Source organism: Biomphalaria glabrata, chromosome 1 (assembly GCF_947242115.1).
Source record: "Biomphalaria glabrata chromosome 1, xgBioGlab47.1, whole genome shotgun sequence".
Lineage (NCBI taxonomy): Eukaryota > Metazoa > Mollusca > Gastropoda > Planorbidae > Biomphalaria > Biomphalaria glabrata.
In genome coordinates this window covers 52,330,727-52,357,206 of record NC_074711.1, presented here as the reverse complement: position 1 = coordinate 52,357,206, position 26,480 = coordinate 52,330,727, and the positions used below count along the sequence as shown (strand labels likewise).

At 30.8% G+C, this 26,480-nt stretch overlaps 1 protein-coding gene across 3 annotated transcripts; it reads right to left on the bottom strand.

Moving 5' to 3' along the window:
- Positions 1 to 1,319: 1,319 nt before the first annotated feature.
- On the bottom strand, positions 1,320 to 26,480 carry LOC106079942 (ceramide synthase 2-like). Of its 3 annotated transcripts, none has more exons than XM_056043443.1 (11): positions 26,256 to 26,477; positions 19,740 to 19,863; positions 16,698 to 16,733; positions 13,660 to 13,766; positions 13,478 to 13,535; positions 13,079 to 13,129; positions 12,824 to 12,916; positions 11,941 to 12,069; positions 10,730 to 10,836; positions 10,225 to 10,393; positions 1,320 to 5,885 (listed from the first exon to the last, which is right to left on the bottom strand). In XM_056043443.1, the coding sequence occupies exons 1-11, from the start codon at positions 26,438 to 26,440 to the stop codon at positions 5,736 to 5,738; spliced, it is 1,209 nt and encodes a 402-aa protein (XP_055899418.1). In that variant the 5' UTR covers positions 26,441 to 26,477; the 3' UTR covers positions 1,320 to 5,735. The 3 variants fall into 3 exon arrangements, with proteins under 3 accessions (XP_055899418.1, XP_055899427.1, XP_055899426.1); XM_056043451.1 differs by lacking the exon at positions 1,320 to 5,885 and adding an exon at positions 8,308 to 8,460 and having other exon boundaries at positions 26,256 to 26,480; XM_056043452.1 differs by lacking the exon at positions 16,698 to 16,733.

Genomic DNA, 26,480 nt, shown 5'->3' with positions numbered 1-26,480 from the left:
TGGTGCTCTACTAGTAACACATTACAAATTTATTTTTGATTATTACCATAAGATATTAAGAGACAAAATAGCATTAGTACTGTTTTTTTAAGGATAACTAATGATAGTCAATGGCCTACTTAAAGGACCAATATATTTAATATCTCCAGCTAATGTTAAGTTGTCAGCCTAAGTCTCTGGATTCACATGCAGATTTTGAAGGAAATAAATCTCACCCTTCACAGATTTCATTCTTAAACTAGCTTGAAATTAAACGTGTAACTACTCCTATGTACCATTTATGACCTTTGAACTATTTGTTTGCATAATGAGCTCTCAAAGTCTTCTCTACATAGCAAATGTTTTGAAGTTTAGACCCATGACAAAATTTAGTTTTTAAGTTGAATCACAGCTTGGCTGTGTGAAATTTAAATTAGACTATTGTTAAAATGTCCAATAGTTTTAAGCTTTGCCATTTTGTATGTGGTTTTCAGAAGTAATATCTGAAACTTACATGATTCTACATAGAAGTGAACTAAGTAGAAAAAAATCAGTTTATTTTAGTTTTAATAGTTTGATAGGTCAAACTAGTTAAGAACATTGCTCAATCTCAACAGTAATTGTAACTGACATAGCTATCAGGTGACTGAGTTGAAACTTGATTGAATGTATAGTCAATTTGAACAAATGCAGTTTCTGTAAGTGAATGCTAACTTCCTCATTTAAAAACCTATAATGGATATTAACCCCTAATAAATACAACTGGAAAAGAAGATAAAATGTAAAAGTGCAATTGAAAAAGTTGCTCATCCTAAATTCATTGAGAAGGTTTCCTTTGGCAAAGTATGAAATAAGTGATAGCAACACATGCTTTATTGCTAAGTCATTAATAGTACACAGTTTAATCAATTGGTTTTTTGTTTAAAAGAAATGACTATTGTGGGTCCTTATATTTCCTAAATACTAAAAATCTACAGCTTTGCCAGGACGCTCTTTGTGACACAAACATTTTTGTTTCTATGTATGGGTATGTGGAGGTGAGTAGGCTAAAGAAGTTTTATATCTGTTTTGTCCCCTCCATAAACCACAATAATAACAAATTAGTCATGTAAGTTGGTGCATACACGTGTGTGCTATGTAGGTATATTGCAAGAAGTTTGTTAAACGCTTACTAGATCAAGTGTCCACTTTGAATGTGTTAGATAAAGGGTTGGCATTATTTCATAGTCATTCTTTGAACTGTTTGTTTCATACTTAGCCCATAATACCTCCATCTTAAACATGCATGAAAAGATAATTCTAATTGTTAAATTGTTTAGTGATCAGGTAATGCCAAGTACTGCTAGAATAATAAATGTTTAATACCAGTATTGCAGATGTAATAGATATTACAGACAAAATATTGCAGGCATGGCTTGATTTATTAAATTAAATTAAACTTCCATTGGTTGTGGGAAAAAAAACAATAATTTATCATTTCAAGATTATTTGACAGTTAAAGATTTCACTGAAAACGTGAGCAATGAAGTCATACAATTAATGTCCTGGTAATAACAAGTGATTAGCACATTCAATGGCTGCATAAACAGAATAGTTCAATGTGACCAGTGTTTCTTCTGAATCAATCAATACATTATTAATAAAAACAGTTCTCAAACTGATGCTCTTTGTAATATACTCAGGAATCTATACAATATAGTGAGAAAGTAAGGTTGAAAAACAGAAAGAAAATATCAGAAACTAAATAATAAATTTCTAGAAAATCATTCACATAACATTAATCATTGTAGCATGTGAATCACAATAAAGGTTTTTGTATCAGGAGTATGATTTCATTAAATATTAGAACAATCCCATGAAAGCAACTAGTTTGGAAATCCTTTTGATTAACAAAATGTAAAAACTGAGTCCTATGTATTTAAATACCAACAAATGAAAACAGAAATACTGAAGGAATAGTTTGAAGCTGTTTCAAGCAATGTGAATCCAAATGGTAGGAGGAGAAAACCAAATAGTATTATTGAACTACTCAAATTTAAGCCCTGCAGGTGAGCGCTAACTAATATGTAAATGGATTCCAGACAATAAAGAATCACTAATTCATCCCTTCTTGTTAGTTCCATACAGTATAGACTCACTAAATCATCCCTTCTTGTTAGTTCCATACAGTATAGACTCACTAAATCATCCCTTCTTGTTAGTTCCATTGACCATTGGGAAGATATAGCCCTAGACCGCACTAGTTGGAGAGAGAGGGTGACCAAAAAAGCTATGGACAGTGAGAAAACATGGGCCTCAGCTCTTGAAGAAAAGCGTGCCATACTAAAAATGGTCGGCTTCTCTACCGCCAAAGCAAAAGCCACCTTGACCTGCAATACATGTGGACGGGAGTGTCTCTCCAAAAGAGATCCACAGCCACATGAAAAAGTGTTGGAGATGAACCATAGTTGATTTACGACTTAAGGAGGCCAATACAGTATAGACTCACTAAACTATCCCTTCTTGTTAGTTCCATACAGTAAAGAATCACTAATCTATCCTTAATTTTGTGTCTAATTAATAGAAGTTTCAAGGAAACCTACTTGTACATTTGTGTACCAGTATATATTTATATACATATCTGTGCATGTGGAATTAGCTAGATGCAAGATGCATTCATTATTAAACATATTTGTATTACAATTACATGCAAGATCCATTCATTATTACCACTGTGTGTGTGTGTGTGAGTGTTCAGCATCATTATAGCTATGTGCATCAGTGATGACTATGAACATTATAACTGATTAGGTACAACACTTTTTAGAAAGTTTGTATCTAAAATTAAGTGAAGTGATGAAACCATTTGAATGCAAAAGAAAGCACAGTAGGAAAAATCCTACACTAGAAGACTATTTGGATTAACTATTTCTTAGGAAGAAACTCACATGATAATGCATGCACCAGTTACTTATTTTCAAATAAGTGGATGCATGGAGTTATATTGATAAAACATAATAGATTTTCTGTATATATAAATCAATGCTTGATAGCTCAGTAAGACATATAACAAGCAAGAGAAATTTTGTCCACTGTAAATATTAGCAATTACATCTCAACATCAGTCACTCAAATTGTTAGTAATGTAACCAAACAAAAAGAAAAACTCATTTTCACAACTATTTAGGTTATATAAAAAAAAAAAAAGAAAAACAAATTTATTCAAAGAACACGGTGCAAAAATAAATAAAGTGGTGATAGAGTCAACACTATCAGCAACAGAATTCAAATAGTATAAACATAATGATCAAATGAAATACAGACTGTACATTGGAATTTGGACAGCAGGACAAACATTCAACAAAAGGTGCTTTGTTGTTTATATATATATATCACTAGTCCTTGTGGTCATATTCATTGAAATCACCAAACTACACATGGTCAGTTGATGACCTGCTAGCACAAGGTGAGTACATGAGGTTATAACCCATAGCATGTCAATCAAAGGAAAACAATTACTATGCAGTAAACAAAGCCTTCTACAGCAAAGTGCATGCTGTTTATAAGATAAAAAAAAAAAAGCTAGGGTCAGCATTACCCTGATAAACTGCTCTCAATACACAAACTCAGGTGTAAATTACTCTAAAACATATGAATGGTTTAGATATAAAAAAATCCAAATACTAACTCTTAAACTCAGAAGATGGCTTGAATATATTACCATTAAAATCTACTAATTCAGCTGAGTTTTTCTTTAACCTTTTTTTCCCCCATAGAAATAAAACCTTAGAACAGACCTCTCTCTCCCCATCCTTTCTCATCTTTGATCCACTTTCACACACAAATTCATATTCTTTCTTTAGAAGCGCTCTCTGTGTATATTCAAATATTTTCCAGCCACCATCAAAAGGTCTACAGAGTTGCCCAGGTTGGGAAATACAAGCTCTTTTTGCTCATTTCATTAGAAACAAATGTGTCCTCTATCAAAATATATATCAGTCACTATTGACATATTTAAAAGTACATATCTAAGTTTAAAAATGTAAAAAAAATTGGTTAAACTAAAACCCTAAGCATCTCAATGCTATATTAAAGACAATATTTCTATCAGTATAGTTTTTTATAAATCCCAATCAATGCACACAAAAAAAAAAAAGATATTTTCATACAGTCAAACTGGATAAACAGTTGAGACCAAAATCAAACAAGTCTGTTTTACACTGCCAATTAATCAACTTCTACAGGCAAATTATGATATGTAAGGAATTTAAAATATATAATTCAAAACAACATGCCAGTCAAATGGACAGTAGATGAATGCAATCGCCAACTCAAAATTTTATTTTTATAACCCAACCATACTGGTCATAAAAAGCAAACTGATCACAATTCACACACTTCTGCATAGACAAGAGCTTTAACAAAATCATGAAACACATATATTTATATAATAAACATACATGTATATATCATTCATAACTGAAAATTGTGAAAAAGATAAAACAAGAAACTATATGTAATAATTTGATGAATGCCAATACCAAGTGACCTTCAACTGGTATGCCTAACAAAATCTCTGCACAGATCTATACTACCATTTGATTGGTCTGCTCAAGTCATAAACAGATTTGACTGCAGCTTCATCATTGCTGACTTTTATTCATCAACAACTTAGTAAATAAATCTAGACATTCCCACTGTGTGGCCTAGGTGCTAGTTTAACTCATTCCTTATGTAAATTAAAATCTGTGTCAATCAGTTCATACCTTCATTTAACTTGGTGCAGCAGAAGGAAAATAGGGAATGTGAAAAATAAGGTGCATGATTAAATGTGGAAAATGCTAGCAGAATTTTATACCAGTATCAAGTAATTTTGTGTTGCTTATCAACTTTTTGCATATTACAGTTCAAATATTGAAAAATTTAAAAGGAATTTCATCTTACATAACTCATAAAGCAAATTAATGTGCTTGTTTTTTTCTTTTAACTTTTTTGTAGATAATTAAATAAGGATCAAATATTCAACTTATCACAAACATTGTTAATATTAACAAAATAAAGATATTTTTCATTTCTTTGAAATATAATGAGCATTTATATCTAAAACTAGCATAAAATTTTCATTATTTACTGAACAAACAAAAAAATGGAATAAAATTATTTAGGCCTTCCAATATTTTTGTATTTACATTGTGTGACCTATTTTTTCACTAAAAACATGCTCACACACACACACAAATATGCACACATTGAAGCATACATTTATATACAGGAGAATAAAACTGTTTTTAGTGATTTTTGGTTGAAAAAAAAACACAATAATTATTGTTTTAAAATGAAATAAAGAAAATGGTACAAACTATCAATAACACAAAATGCAGTGATATGTCTTCAGCTAAAGTCACAGTGGCGCACAATGTAACAATACATAAGGAATGAGTTAAGTGTTAAATTATTTTTTTTTATGTGGTGTAAGTCTTAAAAAAAAAGAAAAAAAGCTACAGCCCTAACTGCTGGAGGCACATACAGTGAGTAGGTTAATGGATGGTACTCTGCACACAGATTATGTTACAATTTTAAATATTTGTACAAATCATATCTAGATAAAAAGTAAATACTTTTTTTTTGTCCTTTTTTTAAAATCTTTTTTTAAATTTGTGTCCCCTATTGAGAACAGTTAAAATCAAACATCTAATTCTAAAAAAAAATTTTAAAATCAATGGAATTTGGCAGGTGTAAAAAAAAAAAAGAAATTACTTAACTAAAATAAAATAACTCTAAGACATTTTTTTGACCTTGGCACTGACTACACCATTGAGAGATTGAGTTGGTGCTTTGATTGGGTCAATACGATTTTCTTTGCTTTCCAGAATATCACCACCAGAATCACTGGCAGATTCTGAGCTGCTGCGGGAGTCTTTCTCCATCTGTCAAATAATTGAATCATATGTGATCTTTTGTTATTAGAAAAATTATTTTTCTTATCTAGTTGAGTTGTTCTCTGCCATTTGAGTCGCCAAATTTAGTTTAAGCAAAGAAAGTGCAGTTAAGCACAAATAGAGAAGTGCTAAGCATTGAAAATGATAGCTTTAAATAGCTTTAAAGGCTCTTAATTACTACAGAAAAAGATTTACATTAAAACTTTATTGCTGCATTTTCTATAAATAAATCTAAAATGATAATATTGACATTCATTATGTCATAGCTACTTCTTTCATTCTGTCACAGCTACTTCAGATCTTCAGACCTGCCTAACTAAAAAAGTCCAAATTTGGAACACTAGTGGTCAAAACGTTTATTTTGTTTGGCACCAGAATGTGTAACACTTGCACAATCGACTATTTGCTTAAGCGTAATTAATATTTATATATTAAGGTATATATATATATATATTAGGGGTGCACCAGATTGTATTTTTTGATATTTGGCAGAATCAGGATATGGCTTAGATCAAGTGTGGCTATTGAATGAGTTTTTATTTTTGTATATATTTATAGAAGACTACGCTGGCTCTGTCATATCACTCACATGCCAGATGGAAGAATCCCTAAAGAAATACTATACGCTGAGCCTGCAGAGGGAGTCAGACCCAAGGGCCACCCAAGCGAGACATGAGAACCACTGGCATTGAACAAAGTATGTGGGAGGAGATAGCCCAAGACCAGACAGCATGGTAACAGACTATACGTGCTGGTACGAACTTTGCCAAATGCAAAAGAAACGAAGCTGCATCAGCCAAGAGAAAGAAAAAGAAAGCTGCCCTGTCAGCTAGCCCTAGGACAGATGCATATACATGCACGATATGTGGCAAACTCTGCCACTCCAGAATTGGCTTGATCAGTCACTCCAGATTCTGCCCCATCTCAAGACGTAACCAAAGCCAGTAATTCATCTAGGCGCATCTATTGTCTTCCAAGACAGAAGAAGCCATATATATATATATATATATGGGTGCACCAGATAGTACTTTTTGATATTCGGTCGGAGCAGGATATGGCTTAGATCAGTGTGACTATCGAATGAGTTTTTACAAAGAAAGTAGGTATGTGTGAAGAGAATTACTACAGTTTGAAATGTAAAGAATCTAGTTAATGAGAATGTGTAGCACAATTTATAAAGACTAGATTGAGACCTACAGAATATAATACTGTAAAAATGTGTGTAGTGCGGGGGCATTATTATTTGCTAGAATGCAACAGGTAATTCAAAGAAGTGTAAGCTTTGTTTAAAAGTCTGCTGTACTAGCCTTTCATTGGAGGGATGGAAAAAAAAAAAGAGGGGCAGCCAAAAAAATTTTTAGTTAGGAATAAAGGATTTCTTTTTCTTTTTATAGAGACTTTTGAAAGGTAAGTTGTCAGATCTGAGTGCTACTGATCTGGTGGATCCACTACAAATGTGCCTAATCTAAATTTCATCTAAACGTTATTGATCTAGATCAAACTAAATTTCTATCTCCATGCTAGAACTCTAGATCCAGAAGAGAATCTAGCTAATCTAGATCTATGTCCAGATCAGTTATTCCCAAAGTGGTCTATATAGACCCCCAGGGGTCCATGAGGACTTCCAAGGGGTCTACAGAAGTGAAAAAATAAATTGGGGGTCTATGACTTGTAAATGGGGGACTACGAAGGCGGATCTCATTCAAGCATGACCATTAATGAAATTGACTTGTTCACACGTGATTTGTACCTTAGTTATTCCTTTGAATTTTAACCCTGTTAGCCGAATGGTTTTTATTTTATTTTAACAATGTAACATATTATTTTAAATACCTTAATTGTCTCAACATGAAATTAATAAGTTACATAGCCGAGTCTATAAAATGAAATGTAGATAGTAAATTTATGGTTATTAAAAATTTGGCTTCATTCTTTCTTAGTCGAACAACATTTGTTCTTTTTATGTAACAAAGTTTGAAGCTATGTCGCTATGAAACCATCTAAGCTGGAACATCGAGACAATTCAACATGAAATAAAATAGATTCAGATTTGAAATACTTTTGAAAACTTTTAAATTCAGAATTAAGCCACAGTAGGAAAATGTTGATTAAACATCACAAAAGAAAATAGGTTTGTGAGAGTCTTACAATATATTTACTTAGGCCTATATCAAACTCCAGTAAACTGCACACTATAGGCAAAGTATTGACTTGGTCAGCCATTGAAGAGGTTTTACAACCTGTTTTACACATTCCTACATCTGATATCCTTAAAAATTCCTCTAAAAAACAATACAGTTCAAAGGTGTAATGGTAAAATGAGTCATGGACAATGAAAAGTTCTTGTGTTAATACGACTTTTAAAAAAAACAAAAAAACTGGACTAGTTAACCTTGCCTGATTATGTAGTGTTATTATATTTTTGTTAGGAATCAAGAAATTCACAAAGAATTGCTCTTTGCCTGAAACTTTGATCAATTGCTCCTTCACAATGAAGGATGATAGTTGTCGAAAGGCTTATTTTTGACACAATTTTTTTCTGATTTCTTGGGTGGTAAAGATCCTATAGATTTTAAAACAAAGAAATTAAGAGGGAATCGGACATAGTCTATTTCACAAACTTGTTTCATAAATTGAATGAGGTTAACTTGCAGCTACAACGTGATAACTTCAATTGGATCAAAAAGAAACGAAGTGATAATCTCAATGTGTCTTGTGAGGATTAAAGTAATGACAATGACAAGGATGAATTTTCTTATTTTCCAAATTTAAATCAGTTAAACATCATCAAATCGAGAAGTTATAATGTTAACCCTAACTAAACTGAAGCAGCCCAATATGGAAATTTTATTCTCAAAGCTGCCCACCAATGGGCGTTTTTTTTGTTTTGTTTGGTCAATTCTTGTAATGCATATTAAATTTTATTTTGCTTTATTTTAATTTGAATGTCTTTAATAAATATATATCGCATAGAAATCAGTGAGAAAAGCACATCTGAAGTTGATAAATTTAAAAAAAAATGCAGGGGGTCTACCGAAAACTTAAAAACCTGGCAAGGGGTCTACGAGACAAAAATGTTTGGGAACCACTGGTCTAGATCAAAACTCTATCTTATAAGGCTTTGTTCCTATATTTTAACTTAAAAACTTCTATTTTCAGTTTGAAAAATTTTCTCACACCTTAAGCAGAGGGGTAACTCTGAATAAAATTTTTTTATAAAATAAAAATTTTGAAAAAATAATAAAATTTAAGATTTAATACTAATAAATAAATAAACAATTATAAAAAATTGAAGGATATGTCTATTTTAAAATATATATATATATACTTTTAATACCTTTAGAATAAAAAAAAAGGTTAAAAAATACTCATTATCCCAGGTGGGGGCTTATACACTTGGACTACAGACCATTCGTATGAAAAATTATTTTAAAAATAATAAACCAGCGATACACATCTGGTTTTAACTATAAAAAAAATAGTAATGACACACTAGTTCTCATTCAAAACGAGACATGATGAGCTCTTCATATAGGAAAGTTTAAAAGTCTGCTGTAAGCATTTCAACGCATTTTCCTGCTGTAGGACTTAAAATGTAAAAGACTCACTGTACTGCGGTAGAAGCTATTGATATAGGTATAAGAAGGGGAATCAATATAGCACTTCAATATTTGTTATTAAAATGAACACGGAATCAGATAATCTTTTTTGTTTTTGCATTTAACTTTTTAAAAGCTCCAATACAACTAATTTCTAATTAACTTGTAAGAAAAAAAAATTCACATCATGTAGTTGCTAACTGAACGGTACCAACTTACTGTTGGCAGCACTCTGTTTTCTTTATTTACTAGGCTAGATCTAATTGTTAAACAATTAACCAACTCTAAATGATGCTAGATTTTTATAAAAATAAATCATTCAGAAATTATAACTATCTTGAGAAGATGCATACAAAATTAGGCTCTTCTGAAGCAGTCTAAGAGTGTCCAAGAAAATGTTGGCTAAAGTTGGTAACAGGAATTGGTTGAGATGTTTATGTTATAAATGGAGCTTTCAAATGTTTACAGCTTTATATGATTGGGAACAATTTGTATAGTATGTAAGGGGTTTAGATGGAAATTTTAAATTGTGTTTCCTGGTGGCATAACTTTAATCATTAATTTCTGTTGTTGCCAATTATTCTCATAATCAAAGTTACTTAGAAGACAGCCAATAACATTGACCAATGACTAAAACTGAAGAATATAATTACTATGCTTATCATTAATATGTTATGAAAGCAAATGTATAATCCAAGGTAAGAAAGAATTGAAAATGGTGTACTCACTTGGCCTCTGAAAGCATCTTTAGCAATCAGACAAATGTAGTAAAACCATATGATGTGTAGAACTTGCAGAATACATAATAAAAAGTTGTACACTGACCACATAGTGCACCAACCAACTGTTGGAATTCCTATACCAGTTGGAGCCTCAAACATAGTGGAACGAATGATCCTTTCAGACAGAAACATGCAGACATTGATTTGTATTTCTTAAAAGAATATAAAACCCACACCTTCCAACAGAAAAAAAAAAGTCTAACAGCAACATGTCCATTTTCTCAACTGATTTTTATTTTTACAATTTTGATTAAGCATGTCATTAACAAAATAAAAATATAAATAAAAATATTTTGTGAAAATGTGTTCAAAAACAAACCAGAGATCAAGTCTATTTGTCATTATTAGTAATAGAAATACTGAATAAGACTATTTATTTATTAGAATTAACTAAGAAATAATGATTAAACTTGAAGATATTTCAAATGAATAGAATAAATTTGATACCTACCTAAAAGGAAACAAGATCATTCTTGTCAAGACCCAGACGACCATAAAGATGAAAAAGAGACGTTCACAAAGCTTGTCATAACCTAAATATTTGGCTACTTTGGCTGACTGGAAGAAACAAACAAATGAATACATTAATTACAACTTCACTGACATCTGGCATGATTAGTTAGTACTCGAATGACAATGACATCACTTCTGTTGCACATACATGTGTATACATTTTTAGGATGGCCAAGGAAAGGGGTAGGCTTATTTCTTACTAGACATGAGTAAAATAATGTTCAAATTGGTTCAATAATAATTTCTGAATATAAATTATTGTTTTAAAAAAAAAAATCCAACTGATTTCTGCAAAATTTAATTTCTTGTTATTCTCATAATTACATTTCTTGTCAAAAGATTACTTTCGAAGTGGTCATAATACAAATGTGCATTAAAGAACCATAACTGAGTAATTTTTTTCAATAATGTTTTTTAGAAACAAAATTTATTAAAATTGTCTTTGGTTGTTTACAGCTATAAGTAGACTGCATAGCTCTAGGAAAAGAGTTCAGAATACTATCAAGATATATTGAAGCAGTGATGACCAAGATTTCTGGGCCAGGGAGCCAAATATAAATTTTGGCCAGTTATGTCACAGTCCACCATTTTGTCTTCCTTTTTTGAACATACTGATTTCTTGCAATGTATGCAAGTTTTAAGGGACAGATTACACCACGCCAGGGAACAAATATAGCCCTAAGGGCCATAAGATGTGCATCTCTGTATTAAAGATATGGTAAGCATGAACTTGCTGTTTGATAAAGGAAATAACTGATTTTGAAAAAAAAAAAATTTTTTTTTCAAACCTAGAGAACTGCATTGAAAGTTTAATTCAAAGCTGCTGATCTTGATTCACAATGAATTTAAGTTTTATAATAAAGATTTAGAAACTGTTGATAAGGAGGGAGAGAGCAGAGAAAGCATCCAGAATCAATAAATCAGGTCATACTATTAACTAACAAATTCTAATGAAAGAGTCATTTAGTTAATTAAAGTTCAAGGATCTAACTAGCTAATTTTAAATGTTATCGTTTCTATTTACTGCTTCCATGTATGTATTATTTTCTTTATTTCTGTTACATTCAAAAGGACGCCATCATTTATTCAATGTTTACAATAAGTTAGGCAAATATTTTTGTTTAAAAAAGTACATTGGCAGAATATTACCTCCATCCAGAAGTCCACAGCATCATGAACAAGTAGAACCAGTGTTCCAATCCTAACAAAGTTGTTGGTCCAAGACATAAACATCAACAACAAGGTGGCTACATGATGGATGACCATTTCAGTAAAGTCCTTTAAACAGAATTGGAGAAAGGTCACACTAAGTTAACATAATATCAATTATTACTGTCTTCCCTTTATTTTCTTATTTAAATATTGTTTTAGTCACAATGAATAATGCAAACTAATAATGTGTTGCCTTTTTTGTACTTTTAATTAATAAGTACAAGAGAGGAGATTGTTGATGAAGGAAATAACTGTTTTTTTAATTATTTTTTTTCAAACCTACAGAACTGCACTGTTAGGTTAATTAAAAGCTACATCTCTTGATAAAAATGAATTTAAGTTAAAATAAAGATATAGAAATGGTTGATAAGGAGGAAGAGAAAAGAAGGTATCCAGAATCAATAAATCAGGCCTTAAATGGTAGGTGTCAGTAAATAAAATCTAGTATTTTTATGAAGACTCTGTAGTATGAGATATACAATTTTTATTATATTTCACAGTACACTTATATTAAACTAAGCAGTTTAAAAAAAAAAGCTCTGTCCTATTTTTTTTTATCATATCATCATATATAATGTTTTTGACATAGTGATATCATTCTCTGGAGACAGTGGTCCATCCCTGAATTTCTGGAGACAGTAGTCCATCTCTGAATTTTATAATAACATTACACTATTGAACCTGATAGACTTAACTTGAAAAAAAATAGCTTCCTAATCCTAAATGTTTCAAAATAATAAAGTTATATCAAAAGCCATAACTGACAAAGCCTGCATGCAATCATCAATTTAAAGAGCAACAACCTATTTCCATAACTTACTTTTCTCTTGTTATCTGTGAACAGAGAGAAGAGCAAACTAATATAGAAGGCAGCCTCTATCATGTAATACCAGTAGACATCATTAGTGATGTGCTGAGGAAAGAGAGTCAGATAAAACATGTTAACATGGGTAACAAACCTATGGGGAAAAAATACTTTTTTTTAAACATAAATCTGTTCAACATTTAAATGATATTGTAAATGGTCGACTGGCATGTAACTCTGTTAAGACATATATTTAGCAATAACACTTACATGATGTGGCCATCCAGCCCATGCTTGCATGGTTTCATAAAACCAAACTTTCTGTGAACCAAGCAACAGTGGTTTAGAATTAGTATCATAAAGATATCATTTAGAGTTAGTATCATAAAGATATCATTTAGAGTTAGTATCATAAAAATATCATTTAGAGTTAGAATCATATAGGGCTTTATTTCAACTAAGCACTGGTAAAATAAGACACCAGTGCAGAGAAGTATGAATTAACAAGTTTGTACTGTACAAGTTTTATTAAATAAATTTGGAATGTAAACTGATAAAAGTATAAATAAATTTTGCATTTAAATAATTTCACAATAACACAAAAACTCACAGGCAGTTCCCACATGTTACACCCACTTATATATAACAATATTTAAAAAAATTACTTACATCTAAATGTAAATAAACTCCATACCAAAATATGAAGAAATAGAATAACCCTCTCCACCTGTATAGAAAAAAGCTGAAGTTTTATTTCAGATCATGACCTTTACTTTATAAATATTGAACATCCAACATGGAACTAGATCTAGCTGTCCTACTTTTGCAAAACAAGACTAATACAAACATACGAGGATTCACAAAATTTCTTGAAAACAGGCGTTCTTTCTTGATTTCTTCTTATCCTAAACCATCGCTCCACCTGTCTGACTGTCATATCTGTTTGTTTGGCAAGACTCTGAAATAGATAAAAGCATTCTATCAGTCATAGCAGTTAATATTTTTGGTGTATTTAGTAAACATTTCATTTTAAACGCAGCAACTACATTTATTGTTCCATATGTGCAAATTATATATATATATATATACATATATTTCAATTTACTTTAGACAAAAAATACCCTTGTACAACACCAAGCACAGAGACAGTTTTCAAACTTCTTGACATGCTCCGAAAGGATTTTGAGGCCTTGAAAGGAAACTTTACAATTTAAAATGTAATGTTCCTACTAAAATATAATTAATAAAATCCACACATAGAAATCAACACTTAGACTAGGTGAAATTTTTTTTTAATTATTGCTTTTTTAAATAATTGTAATGAAAGATCAACTTGTATACTTTGCTATAAAAAGGAATCTTTGATAAATTATTTGTGTCCAACCTTATTGTTTCAAATCGCAATTTTTACTTTATATTGATAAAACATTTAGCATATTTTGTTATTAACTATTTTGTGATAAAAAAAAAAATTAGTTTGTGCATTGATAAAAGGGAGTTGTGATGGTCAAAGGCAAGTCTTTGGGCAAAGTGATAGCCCAAATGTCATCAATGTATAAGTACCCATAACCAACAAAAAAAATTTGTTATCAAATAAAAGTTAAAAACTTAAAGGAAAGAATAACCTTACTGGAAAAGGAAAGAATTAGCAGATTAAGTAAAAAAAATTATTTGACTATTATTTTTACTATTCAAAACATAAAAATATATTTCTGTATTTTAAAAAAATCCATTTTTTAATTATTTTTTATGAACTAAAAGTATCCTTCAAGACTATTAAATTAATATTGTATACCAGGGGTGGGCAACCTTTTTCTATTGAGGGATGCATTTTTTAAAAATAGTCATAAATATAAATAAATATAGAGCCATATATTTAGTCATATATATATATATATATATATATATATATATATATATATATATACACACACACACACATACATACCTACATATAATTATAATGTACAAAAATATGATATGTCTTTCAATTCAGTTATACTGTATTGTATATATTTACAATTCATTTTTTTTAACACAGTTAAGGAATTACAACACAAGAGTTAACAATTTTTTGAAACTAATTTTACTAATATTTTTTTTTAATTTATCATTGTTTTTCACATCACCACAAATGTATAGTTGCTTTCAAATTAGAGTCAGTATTGATCTGTTCTTACACTTGTTTATTTTCAAACCAGAAAACACTTGTTCACAGCTGTATGTGGACCCAAATGATGTGAACATTTAACAACAAAGTTATTTAAGTGTGGAAATGCAGCTTTTGGCAAAGACGCATAAAACTCCCATGGAAGAAATAACTTGAACTTCTTCAGGTCAAAGTTTGCTTGGAGGTATGTCCTCAAGAGCTAAATCAGCTTCTGCACTAAATGGTTATAATGGTGAGGATAATAAAAATTAATCCCAAGTTCTTGACATCTTAAAATTTGTTTTCTAATTCCACAATCAAGGAATCCAAAAAAGTCTTTTACTTTTCAACCATTTCACTAGTAATGGTTTCACCTTTCAGCAAAGGAAATGGACAAAACCTGTTTTTACTTGCTTGCCTGGAGAAATGGGATAGCTTTGTTTGAAAAGATGTAACATGCACATACAATTTCTTTGATAACAACCCATTGCAATATTGTTGATGGCAAACATGAAGTCTGTCTTCAACTCTTCATTACAATCATTAGTAACAGTCACAATCAATGTCCTTCCAGGAACATAACAATTTCTTCCTAGAGGTTCCACATACTTCTCAATACCTTGTCCTTTCTAATTGCCTCTGGTTAAGATCCCTAGCTCTGATAAGTTTGATCACTGAGATAATTGGGTCAATAACATGTTTGATATTCAATGAAGCTTTACACAAACTTTCCTGTCTAGAAGTAAGAGCTTATGGTAGGGACATTGGTAATTTTATAAACAAACCTATGTTTTTCTCAGTCAAAGCATACCATCTTGTTCCATGCCAACCCAACAAATTCAGCACAGTTCTTCATAGCATTGAATAAATACTGTTTGGAGGTGGCATCTTTGACTGAATGTTTCAACATATTGCCAATTAGAATTTATATAATCTTCATTTACTTTTAACTTTTTAGATTACATCTATAGACAATGTTTCTTTAGCCTCTTCATCATAAGAATCAGAAGTTTCAATAATTTATGCAAATATTTAAAACTATAAAATTATTCAGTTTTAATAAATATACATTTGATATATAATATAATCTGTGGGCACATCTAATATTTGTAGGTGTCTGCAGGACGCATAAAATGCTCAGGCGGGCCACAGGTGGCCCATGGGTCATAATTTGCCAACCCCTGTTCTATGCAATTGCTGTACAAAGAAAAATCAATTCATAGTGTGTGCTGGTTGATCATCTTGTGTCAGCCTAGATACTAAAAAGTCCAAATTAATTACTTCTAGCACTTTTTTTTTCTTGGTGTATATTTATTGTTATTAAATCTTCTAAATATATTTATACAATTGTATTTTGATTATTTGCTTTTTTTAATTTAGGAGGAAGGAAGTTTTTTTTAAGAGACAAAAAAAAATGTATAAGTAGAAGTATCAGAAATAAAAAAAAGATGCTTTTTTTTACAGAGACCAAAAAAAGATGGTTCAAAGAAGAGATATTAGATTAAAAACAAAACAACAATGGCAGATAAAATGTTTTACTCTAACACTTAGTAAAAAGAATTCTAGCACTAAATTTTTGCAAAGGCCACTAATTGAATGCATAGAAGTTTTGAGTGGTTACACTGTGAGCAATACAGTTATTGGAGCATACATTGTTGGTCTAGCCAGGCAAATTGAGTATGGCCACTGATACTGTGACCAAAAGCAAAAGTTACACTGAGAAATGTATTCTATGCTTACAGATATCAGGCGGTGGTTACTGATACCGTGAGGATGCTGCAAGATATCAAAGGTTATAAGTTTTGTAGAAAACTTGTATAATATGTATAATATATTTATAAATTGTAGTAACTCTAAGGCAAAGGAGCTAACAATAGACGATGTATTTATTTACAGTTATAAAATACACTGTGAGACATGGACTTCAGTAATCAAGTCACAGGGAGTCTTGTCTTAAGTTCTAAAAGTACTTTCTTATCTAAACATTAATACAGACCACCGACACATTTTCAAGTGTCGCTCTAGGTCCTCAATACAGTTCACTGGTATCACACAGGATGGCACATAGTCCCAGTCAGTTCAGATGTTTCATATAACCAGCAGATCACTTCAGCGGGATCAAAAACAGTCCTTCTAGAATATCCTGTATATCCTCGGGTTGTACAGTGTGCTGGTGCGCACCATCAGTGTAAGTGCAGGTACAGGGTTATAACAATATATATATATATTTGCAGTCATCCCTCGCAACTCTGCTGTTCAATTATTGCAGCCTCAGTCCATTGTTCAAAACTTCAAAATTGAGGAATTATGGTACAAAACTTGCCTGCATGCCAGCAGAGGGCAGGGAGTGCCCACACCATTCAAAATCCATGTTTCTGATTGTAACAAAAGGCCCAAGAAGTCGACTAAATGACCAGAGCTGTAGAATTCAGTACCCGTATTGATGGTGTAATGTCTTCATACAAGGGCATCTTTGCTCAGAAGAAAAAACAATGGTCACAACTCCTCATCACAATGTTCCTTGTGCGTTGAAAACATTCCACAAAAGGTCCTCCTGTTGCCTTAAAATTGTCTACAGTAACAACCCCAGCTCTATCTGAAGCTACACACGAAGCTATACCAGTGTCTCTAGCACATGAACAGTAAAGCTCTCATTAACCTGTGCAGTAAATCATCTTCATCTTCTTCACATTCATGGTAATTCACAGGTGTTTCATTAGCATTTATAAAAATCAAGCGAAGAGAAACTATTGTCAGAGGAGAGTTACATACCTTGTTATAAAAGAAAAGTTGTTCTAAGAATAAAATAGTTCTAAAAACATATTTACAGTGTGTACACTTTTTTATGTATGTTATTTATACTATTAATATTGTGTTTATAAGTTTGAAACTATTCTTTAATGTTCTAATGATAACATACAAGCTTATTGATATTATATATATATACACAAAAAATGTAGGTTAAAAATGAGAGTGTGACATTACTTTGTGGTTTTTCAATTCTTGGGCTACACAAAAACAATTGATAAAAATATTTCTAATTGCACAAATGTATTATTGTTAGTCTAGATCTATTACAATTTTAATCACATGACTGATGCAAATTAATTGATACTATTACACGCAATACAGGCACTGTTTTCATCGAGCTTATATCGATTCACTCTGTCTGGTAAAAAGTTTGTACATGTTATTTCTCCAACACCCATTCTCGGATCAAATTTTCACAAGACATAAATCAATTAAAAACAAAAAACAATTATCAAATTTACTTCTGGTAATTAATTGTTTGATACCAACAAGGGAAATTAATCCTCCAGTATTTACAAATATGTAGGGGTCAGTCTCCTTAGATAATTGTACATTCTATTTCTCCCACACCTTTTCTCTGATCAAGTTGAAACTATATCAGCATTTGATTTTCCTTTGGGTACATCAGCTGCATGAAGAGAGGGGGGAAAGACTGTGTAGGTGAGATAGCTCAGGCATTCATATCTTTTCCATAAGATGATCCATAGTTGCTTCACGACTGAGGGATGCCATATATTAGTTATTAATAATTATGTTTGATATTGTATAAGGGAAATAACTTCTACATTATTGAGAGATATTGATGTATGTGCTGCATTTTCTCCATTGTTAAGCTTTGTTTTTTATAAAAGATTTTTTTTCTACTTTGCTAGTTAAGAATTTGTAAAAATAGATACTTTCATGGGTTTTCAGTATACCCAATAAACTTTATACACAAAAACTTTTTTTAAATATTTATTTAATAACATTAATCTGACTAATAATAAAACTTTGAATATAAACATATTACAAAATAAAAACAAAGATACTATTTCATTTTCATTGCATCTTCCTGTTCCCTAGTTTACGATTCTTAGTGAAAACATTTAAGTCTTGTTTTAAAACTGGTCAATTTTTTTTTGAAAAAAAAAAAAGGTTTTATTTTAAAAATAAAAGGATTTTCTTTATGGATTACAATATAATTTTCAATAGATGCTAAACCCTTGTTTCCTGGCAAGGGTGACAACTTTTCTAACAAACTGTCAAATCTAGCATCCTAGCAAGATGCCTAACTTCCATTCAGATGTCTAATTTAGCTACATAATATATTAATATATTTCAATCATTATACAGTTCATCCATCATCATACAATGATGACCACATAGATTTGTGGTAATTGTGTGCCTCTTCATGTGGCTGATGTGACCTATATATCTATGATGCATGTTAACTGTAATATATAGCAACACAGCCATGTAGTTCTCAAAAGAAAGAAATTGTATTGATTCATTCTTTTCATACCAGCAGGCCACACACTTAATCCACTTCATTCTAACTTTTCAAGTACTTCATTGACAAAATAATCCAATAATACTTTAAAGGCCACCCTAATTGTGACCTTACACGAACAGTACAAAATATGGCAGCACCAGTGAGCCTGCAGCTATTTAATATTTTAAGATTCATGACAACTTCGTGTCAACTTCAGAGATGTACTAATTACCTACCAACTGTCAGAGTTCATAATTAAGACACCACCAAGACATCAATTAATTTTTGTTTTTTTAAAGATGCATTGAAATATATTTTAAATAGTGGCATAATCCTACTCCCCCAAATCCAGAAAAACTTCAATAATCAATTTAGTAGGAAGAATTTTCAGGCTGAAAAACATTTTGAGTCTCCAATTTAAAATATTTTCAATGCATGCCAATAAAAGCAATTGAATGAAACCCAACAAGACTGTCCTAATCAACAACAAAAATCTCTACCTGCAAAATTTCATTTGATGGTGATTTTTTCTGCTTAAAAGCATTTTCCAATATAGGAACTGGAGCAGCCTTTTTCACAATTGCTTTTAATCCAAAAGAATGTCCAATAGGTCCAAAAATGTATCTGAAAAACAAACAAAAAACTACAATATAATGAAGTTTAATACAACATTTAAATTTTATTCTTGAATGAATGAGAGACATTGTTTAACAATTTATTAGAAAATTAAAATAGAACTCGGAGACAATTTCATTGGTTCACACTGTCTCAATTTCAATTCAACAAGTCTAGATCTAAAAGTTAATGGAAGAAATTGAAGATTTAATCTAGATATAAACTCTAGATATCTAGAGCTAATAACTTGTCATTACTCATGATTACTGATAAGATCCAGATTAGATCTAGACTCTAGATTATTTCTATGTACATGATACAATATATTGAATTACAGTGTGAGTAACATACTTTACATAGACAGTGACATAGGCCATGATAAGCTAGAATCTAGAATTCTATCTAGATCTAGTTTATATATATATATATATATATATATATATATATATATATATATATAGTTGACCCCCACGTAGCATGCGCCTCTATTTAGTGATGGGTGAACACTTCCTGAAAGATACAGTTGTCCGAATGGGATGGGTTATGGCAAATGACTGTGAGTGAATGAAAAGAAGAAACTCTGGAGAGAACAACATACAATTGTCCATGACTGAAAACAGGTTTTAAAAGATACGAACATAATATCTTTTTGAACGTTTGGCCTTAATACAATAGAAACATTCAAATTATACTAAAAAAAAAGAAAAAAAAAGGAGTTAGTTGTTCTTTAATCATCAATGGTGTCCCAGTGATACACCTGAAAATGCAAAAGGAAATGTACATATTTCAATTCATTTTCTATTGATAAATTCTTAAAGAACAATGGCTGAAGATGTGAATGCACTTGAAATGAAACCAAAAACATCCAACTTAACTCTTTCAGGGTGGCATAACTCTCAACAAGTAACTTCGCTAGCGCTGGTCAGTGCGGCGTTACTCTCAGCAAGTAACTTGGTTTTTAATATTTATTTCACTATTTTTTTTATGTTAAACATTTAATTTCTCTCATTTTTTTTTATTTCCTGGATGTGAGAGTGATTGTTCTTTGTTTTGATAGTAAATTCAATGCAGTACCAACACGTTAAAAAAAAAAAAAGACAACATTATGTTAATGGTTCCTATATTTTAGTTTATTTCCGGGGAACCAAAAAATGTAAATAATACAATTTCTTAGTGCATTTGTTCATCTTTTATGAAATATGAAGTGATTATATATATGTGTTAAGTATTGTGATTTTTTTTATTATTTATAGATTAAATGTTTAATTAAAAGTTTAAATCTTATATATCAATTTTTAATGAATTTTTTTCAGTTTTTTTCTTTTTCCATACTTAGTTTAAAATTATTGGAAAAAAAAATTGTTTAAATAATTTATTTAATTTACTATACTTTTATAGCCCATTCATTTTCCTTTAAAATAATATAAGATATTTTAGATTATTTAATAAAATAAAAAAGTTATAGTTCTTTTAGAAACTCTACCCTCCTTGAAAAAGTTGTGTTCGTTCAGGAAAACTAAGAGTTACGCGCTCTTGGCAAGATGGCTGCTCCCTGTTTACTGTTATAAGAGATGAGTTAAAATTTTCGTTTTGTTGTATTAAATCAAACCAAATTCATTAAAAAAGCTATTTAACTAATAAACTAATATCTTTAAATTATATATTTAACTTAATTCAGCATTTTTTCCACTAATTAATTCCAATTAACAACTCTTAGCTTAGGACTAGATCTAGTCTATATTTATTTATTATTTATTATTATAATTATTATTTTATTATTTTAGATCTAGTCAGTCTAGTGTTAGACTTAGACTTTAATTAAGGCTTTAGATCTACTAATCATCTACTAATACTACTAATAACTAATAGTAATATTCTATATAGTTAATTATACACGTAAATATATTGATCTAGAATTAGATCTAGATCTAGTCTAGGTCCATATTTTGAATTTAATAAACCATTTCATTTGATTTAATTGTCATTGTAAATTAGCTTTCAACTTAGATTTAGACATAAATTAGGCATTGTAAACCTTAAACTAGATTTAGACTAGACCCCTTTAAAAACTAAAATCAACAACAGTCATCATGAAATTGCTCTGGCTATTTATCCTAATAATTACTAAATACACACTAGCTGAACACAGAACCAGATCTACCTTAGTCAACACTAAACTTAAAAAGGAAACAACAGTCATAATCAATCATCACACTTTAGATCAAAGCAACCTAAAAAATAACCTAACATACACATCCATAACACTAAAAAAGATTACCCATCACAAATGGAAGTTCTCAATCAGACACAGCAGAAATAAATACCTATCACTGTTAATATTAATAGCAGGAGATGTAGAGTCAAATCCAGGGCCTAGATCTAAAGATAGATGCAACATCTGCAAAAAAGTATGCACCATGAAACAGAGAGCCATTCAATGTGACACCTGCGATGAATGGTACCATGCATCATGTCTCCATATGAATACACCTGTGTATTATGCCTTAGGCAACAAAGATGCATCATGGCACTGTGTACCGTGTGGGTTACCTCAGTTTACATCAGGACTGTTTGATTCCTTTGATGCAGACACTTCTAACCCATACAACATCCTAAACACCATCCCAAACCAAACTCACCAACCACTAGCTAGATCCACTCCTGTTAAACCTAAATCTACTAAAATTAATTCAACAGCCTCACTAAACAAACCTACTAAAGAAGTAACACCAAAATACCTTAAAACCTTAGTAATAAATTTTCAAAGCATTAGGAACAAAACAGCAGACTTAGAAATTTTATTAGAATGTGAGAAACCAGACATAATTGCAGGCACAGAAACTTGGCTACATCCTGAAATTTATAATGCAGAAATTTTCAATAGTAATTATGAAATTTTTAGAAAAGATAGGGCTGATAATCATGGAGGAGTTCTTTTAGCAATAAAAAACACTCTTATAGCAGAAGAAATTACCTTACCTAACTCAAAAAATATAGAATCAACATTTTGTAAAATTAATACCACCTCAACATCCCTAATAATAGGCAGCATTTACAGACCTCCAAATTCTAGTTTAGAATACATGCAGGAACTATGTAATCAGATTACTACACTTAAAGAGACAAATAAAAATGCAGTTTTTTGGATTATGGGTGATTTCAACCTACCTGATATAAATTGGAAAACACTAACCATAGATAAACACCAAAACCTTAAGGACATAAATGAGCTTTTCATAGAAACTTTACACAACCTAAGTTTAGATCAAATCATTAAAAAGCCAACTAGATTAAACAACACATTAGATCTCTTCTTAACCAACAGACCTGGATTAGTAGTTGATTATGATATTATCCCTGGTCTATCAGACCATGAGATCATAAAAATACACAGTCAGATAAAAGCAGTAGCCAATACAAAACCCAAAAGAAAAATCTTACTCTGGAATAAATGTAACCTAACACAACTACACCAAGCTGCATTAAACTTTCAACAAACATTCTTATTAGAAAAAGACATTAACCAACCAGTTGATGACCTCTGGAATTTCATTAAAAACCATCTTAAAAGCATTATAGAAAATCATATACCAACTAAATACACATCAAACAAAATAAATAAATGCTGGTTTAATAATAAACTAAAGAAGCTTTGTAAACAGAAGGAAAACCTATATAGAAAATTTAAAGAAACTAATGCAGAAAGAGTTTACAAAAAGTATATAAAAATTAAACACTTAACCCAAAAAGTAAGCAGACAGCTGCAGAGTGAATACATAAACAATGTAATATCTAAAGATAACAACAAAAACCTATGGTCATACATTAAGTCTAAGAAAATGGAAACAACAGGCGTAGCGCCATTAAAAGATGAACATAACATAATACATAATGATAATGAAACTAAAGCAAACATCCTAAACAAATACTTTGCATCAGCATTCTCAGCCCCAGGAGACAAAGACATATTACTGAATTTGAACCAAGTAGACAACATAGAAGATATAGTAGTACAAGAAAATGGAATTCAAAAACTATTAGCCAACACCAAACCAAATAAAGCTTCTGGACCTGATGGTATTCCAGCTAGATTACTCAAAGAACTAAGTAATGAGTTAGCCCCAGTGTTCAAAATACTCTTTCAGGCTTCACTTAACCAGGGCAGAGTACCAAAGGACTGGAAAGAAGCTAATGTCACCCCCCTATTTAAAAAAGGAGAAAAATCTGACCCAGGAAACTACAGACCAGTATCACTTACCAGCATCACATGTAAAATCCTAGAACACATAATATGTAGCAACATCATAAACCACTTAGACAAACAAAATGTCCTCACACCATACCAACATGGCTTTAGGAAATATAGATCATGTGAAACACAACTAATAGGACTAATTGATGATTTTTCAAAAGGTTTAGATAATAGTGAACAAATAGATGCTATCTTACTAGATTTTTCTAAGGCTTTTGACAAAGTTCACCACCATAGTTTGCTTAAAAAATTAAAATATTTCGGCATTAATGGTCCACTGCATCAGTGGATTAAGGACTTTCTGATAGGGAGAGAACAAACTGTAATAATAAATGGCTCTAAATCAACACCAATAACAGTAAACTCAGGTGTACCTCAAGGAACAGTCTTGGGTCCACTACTATTTTTAATTTACATAAATGATTTACCAAATTGCATTAGTTCAGGAACAAAAGTCAGATTATTTGCAGACGATTGCATAATATATAGAACAATAAAAACAACACAAGACACAGATATTTTACAAAGAGAATTAGATGAATTACAGAAATGGGAATCAAATTGGAGCATGTCTTTCCACCCAGAAAAATGTCAGTTATTAAGAGTAACAAAAAAACTAAAACAAATTAATTCCACTTATCTTATTCATGGCAAACCAGTAACACAGACTAAAAACGCAAAATACCTAGGTGTTATAATAAATGAAAAACTGTCATGGAATCCACATATTGATGAAACTACAAAAAAATCAAACAAAGCATTAGGATTTATTAAAAGAAATTTCTATAAATCAAATAAGAACATAAAACTAAAATGTTATTTAACTTTGGTTAGGCCAATAATAGAATATGCATCCTCCGTCTGGGACCCCTCAACTCAAGAAAACATTAAGAAACTAGAACAGACACAAAATAGAGCAGTGCGATTCATAACAAACGAATATTCACATTTGACTAGAGTAACACCTTTAGTAAAATCACTAAATTTAGAAAGCCTTCAGGACAGAAGGCTCAAAAGTAAAGTAGCAATCATACATAAAACACTGAACCATAATCTTCAAATACAAAAACAAAATTTAATAAAATACTCTGAAAGACACAAAGATAAAGGCACATTCCTCGTCCCATATGCTAGGACAAATTTGTACAAATACTCCTTCTTCCCTAGTGCTATTAGAGCATGGAATGGGTTGCCTGAGCTAGCCAGGAAAACCAGTGACTTGGCAGAATTTAAGTCATTGGTTAATATGCATGACTAAATGCATGACGCGTAGGACGTAATCATCTTCTTTTTTGAAGTAACGTCTGTATTATATAAGATAAGATAAGAAACTCAATTTTTTCTATCAAAATAATTCGCACTGAAAGACCTAATTTTTAGCCTAATGTGACACTTTTTGATACCAGTACTAGAGAAACACATAAATTTTAATTTTACTGATACTCATTCCAGGTAAGTTGCAACCTGTTGATTTTTTTTTTTTTTTGCTAATAGTACATGTGTGTCTGGCTATATTCCTACCGATTTTTAGATCGATCCATTGTTAACATCTTACAAACTTGAAAAAAAAACTAAACCCTATATATTGCCTATATAATTAATATAGATTTATAGATCAGAATCTCTAGATATTCTAAATTATCATTATTAGATATCTAAATAATAATGACTTAAATGACCTAAGTGAGGCTAAGTGACTAAGTAGCTAGACATAATCATAATGACAAAATTATTATTATATAGATCTAGGGTTATACTATAGATAATATATAGACTATCATAATTATAATCATCTTATAATACTAGTAACTAGATGATAGATCTAGAGTCTAGAAATAATCTAGATCTATGCTCACTGTCTATAGACGTCGAGTAGATGTGAGTAAGTTGAGTAACTTTGAGTAAGTAAAAGTAAGAGAAAGACTGAGTTTTAATGAGTCTATTAGATTTAATATGATGTTAATCATTGTTAATGTTATAATATTATTAATAATTTATTTAATTATCTATTTAGATCTAGACTAGAAGTACTAAAGTAGAGTAAGTTTAAGACATAAGACTGAGTGAAAAGACTAATACTAGATCTAGATCTAGTAATAGTCACTAATAAGATTAATCATTAAGAGAGTGCGAGACAAGATCTATCTACCTTTCGAAAAGTATTCTTATAGTATAAACTACAATAGATAGGTAAACAGAGGTAAGCAAATCTGCTATTTGCGGATGATAAATGCCATTATCTGTATTTTTCAGCACATCCCAAGTATAGTTTCCAGCTAACCAAAATTGCTCTGACCAAACAAACTCATAAACAGTATTCCATATATCCGCCATGATTGCATCTACCTAAACAAACGTGCCAGATTTTTCGACA

Coding starts and splice junctions, on each gene's coding strand:
- LOC106079942 (XM_056043443.1), bottom strand. CDS start 26,440: ATGGCGGATATATGGAATACTGTTTATGAGTTTGTTTGGTCAGAGCAA. Junction 19,864..26,255: donor ATAAGAATACTTTTCGAAAG/GTAGATAGATCT, acceptor TTTGTTTTTCAG/ATACATTTTTGGACCTATTG. Junction 13,767..16,697: donor GTAACCACCGCCTGATATCT/GTAAGCATAGAA, acceptor TATCTATTTCAG/AGTCTTGCCAAACAAACAGA.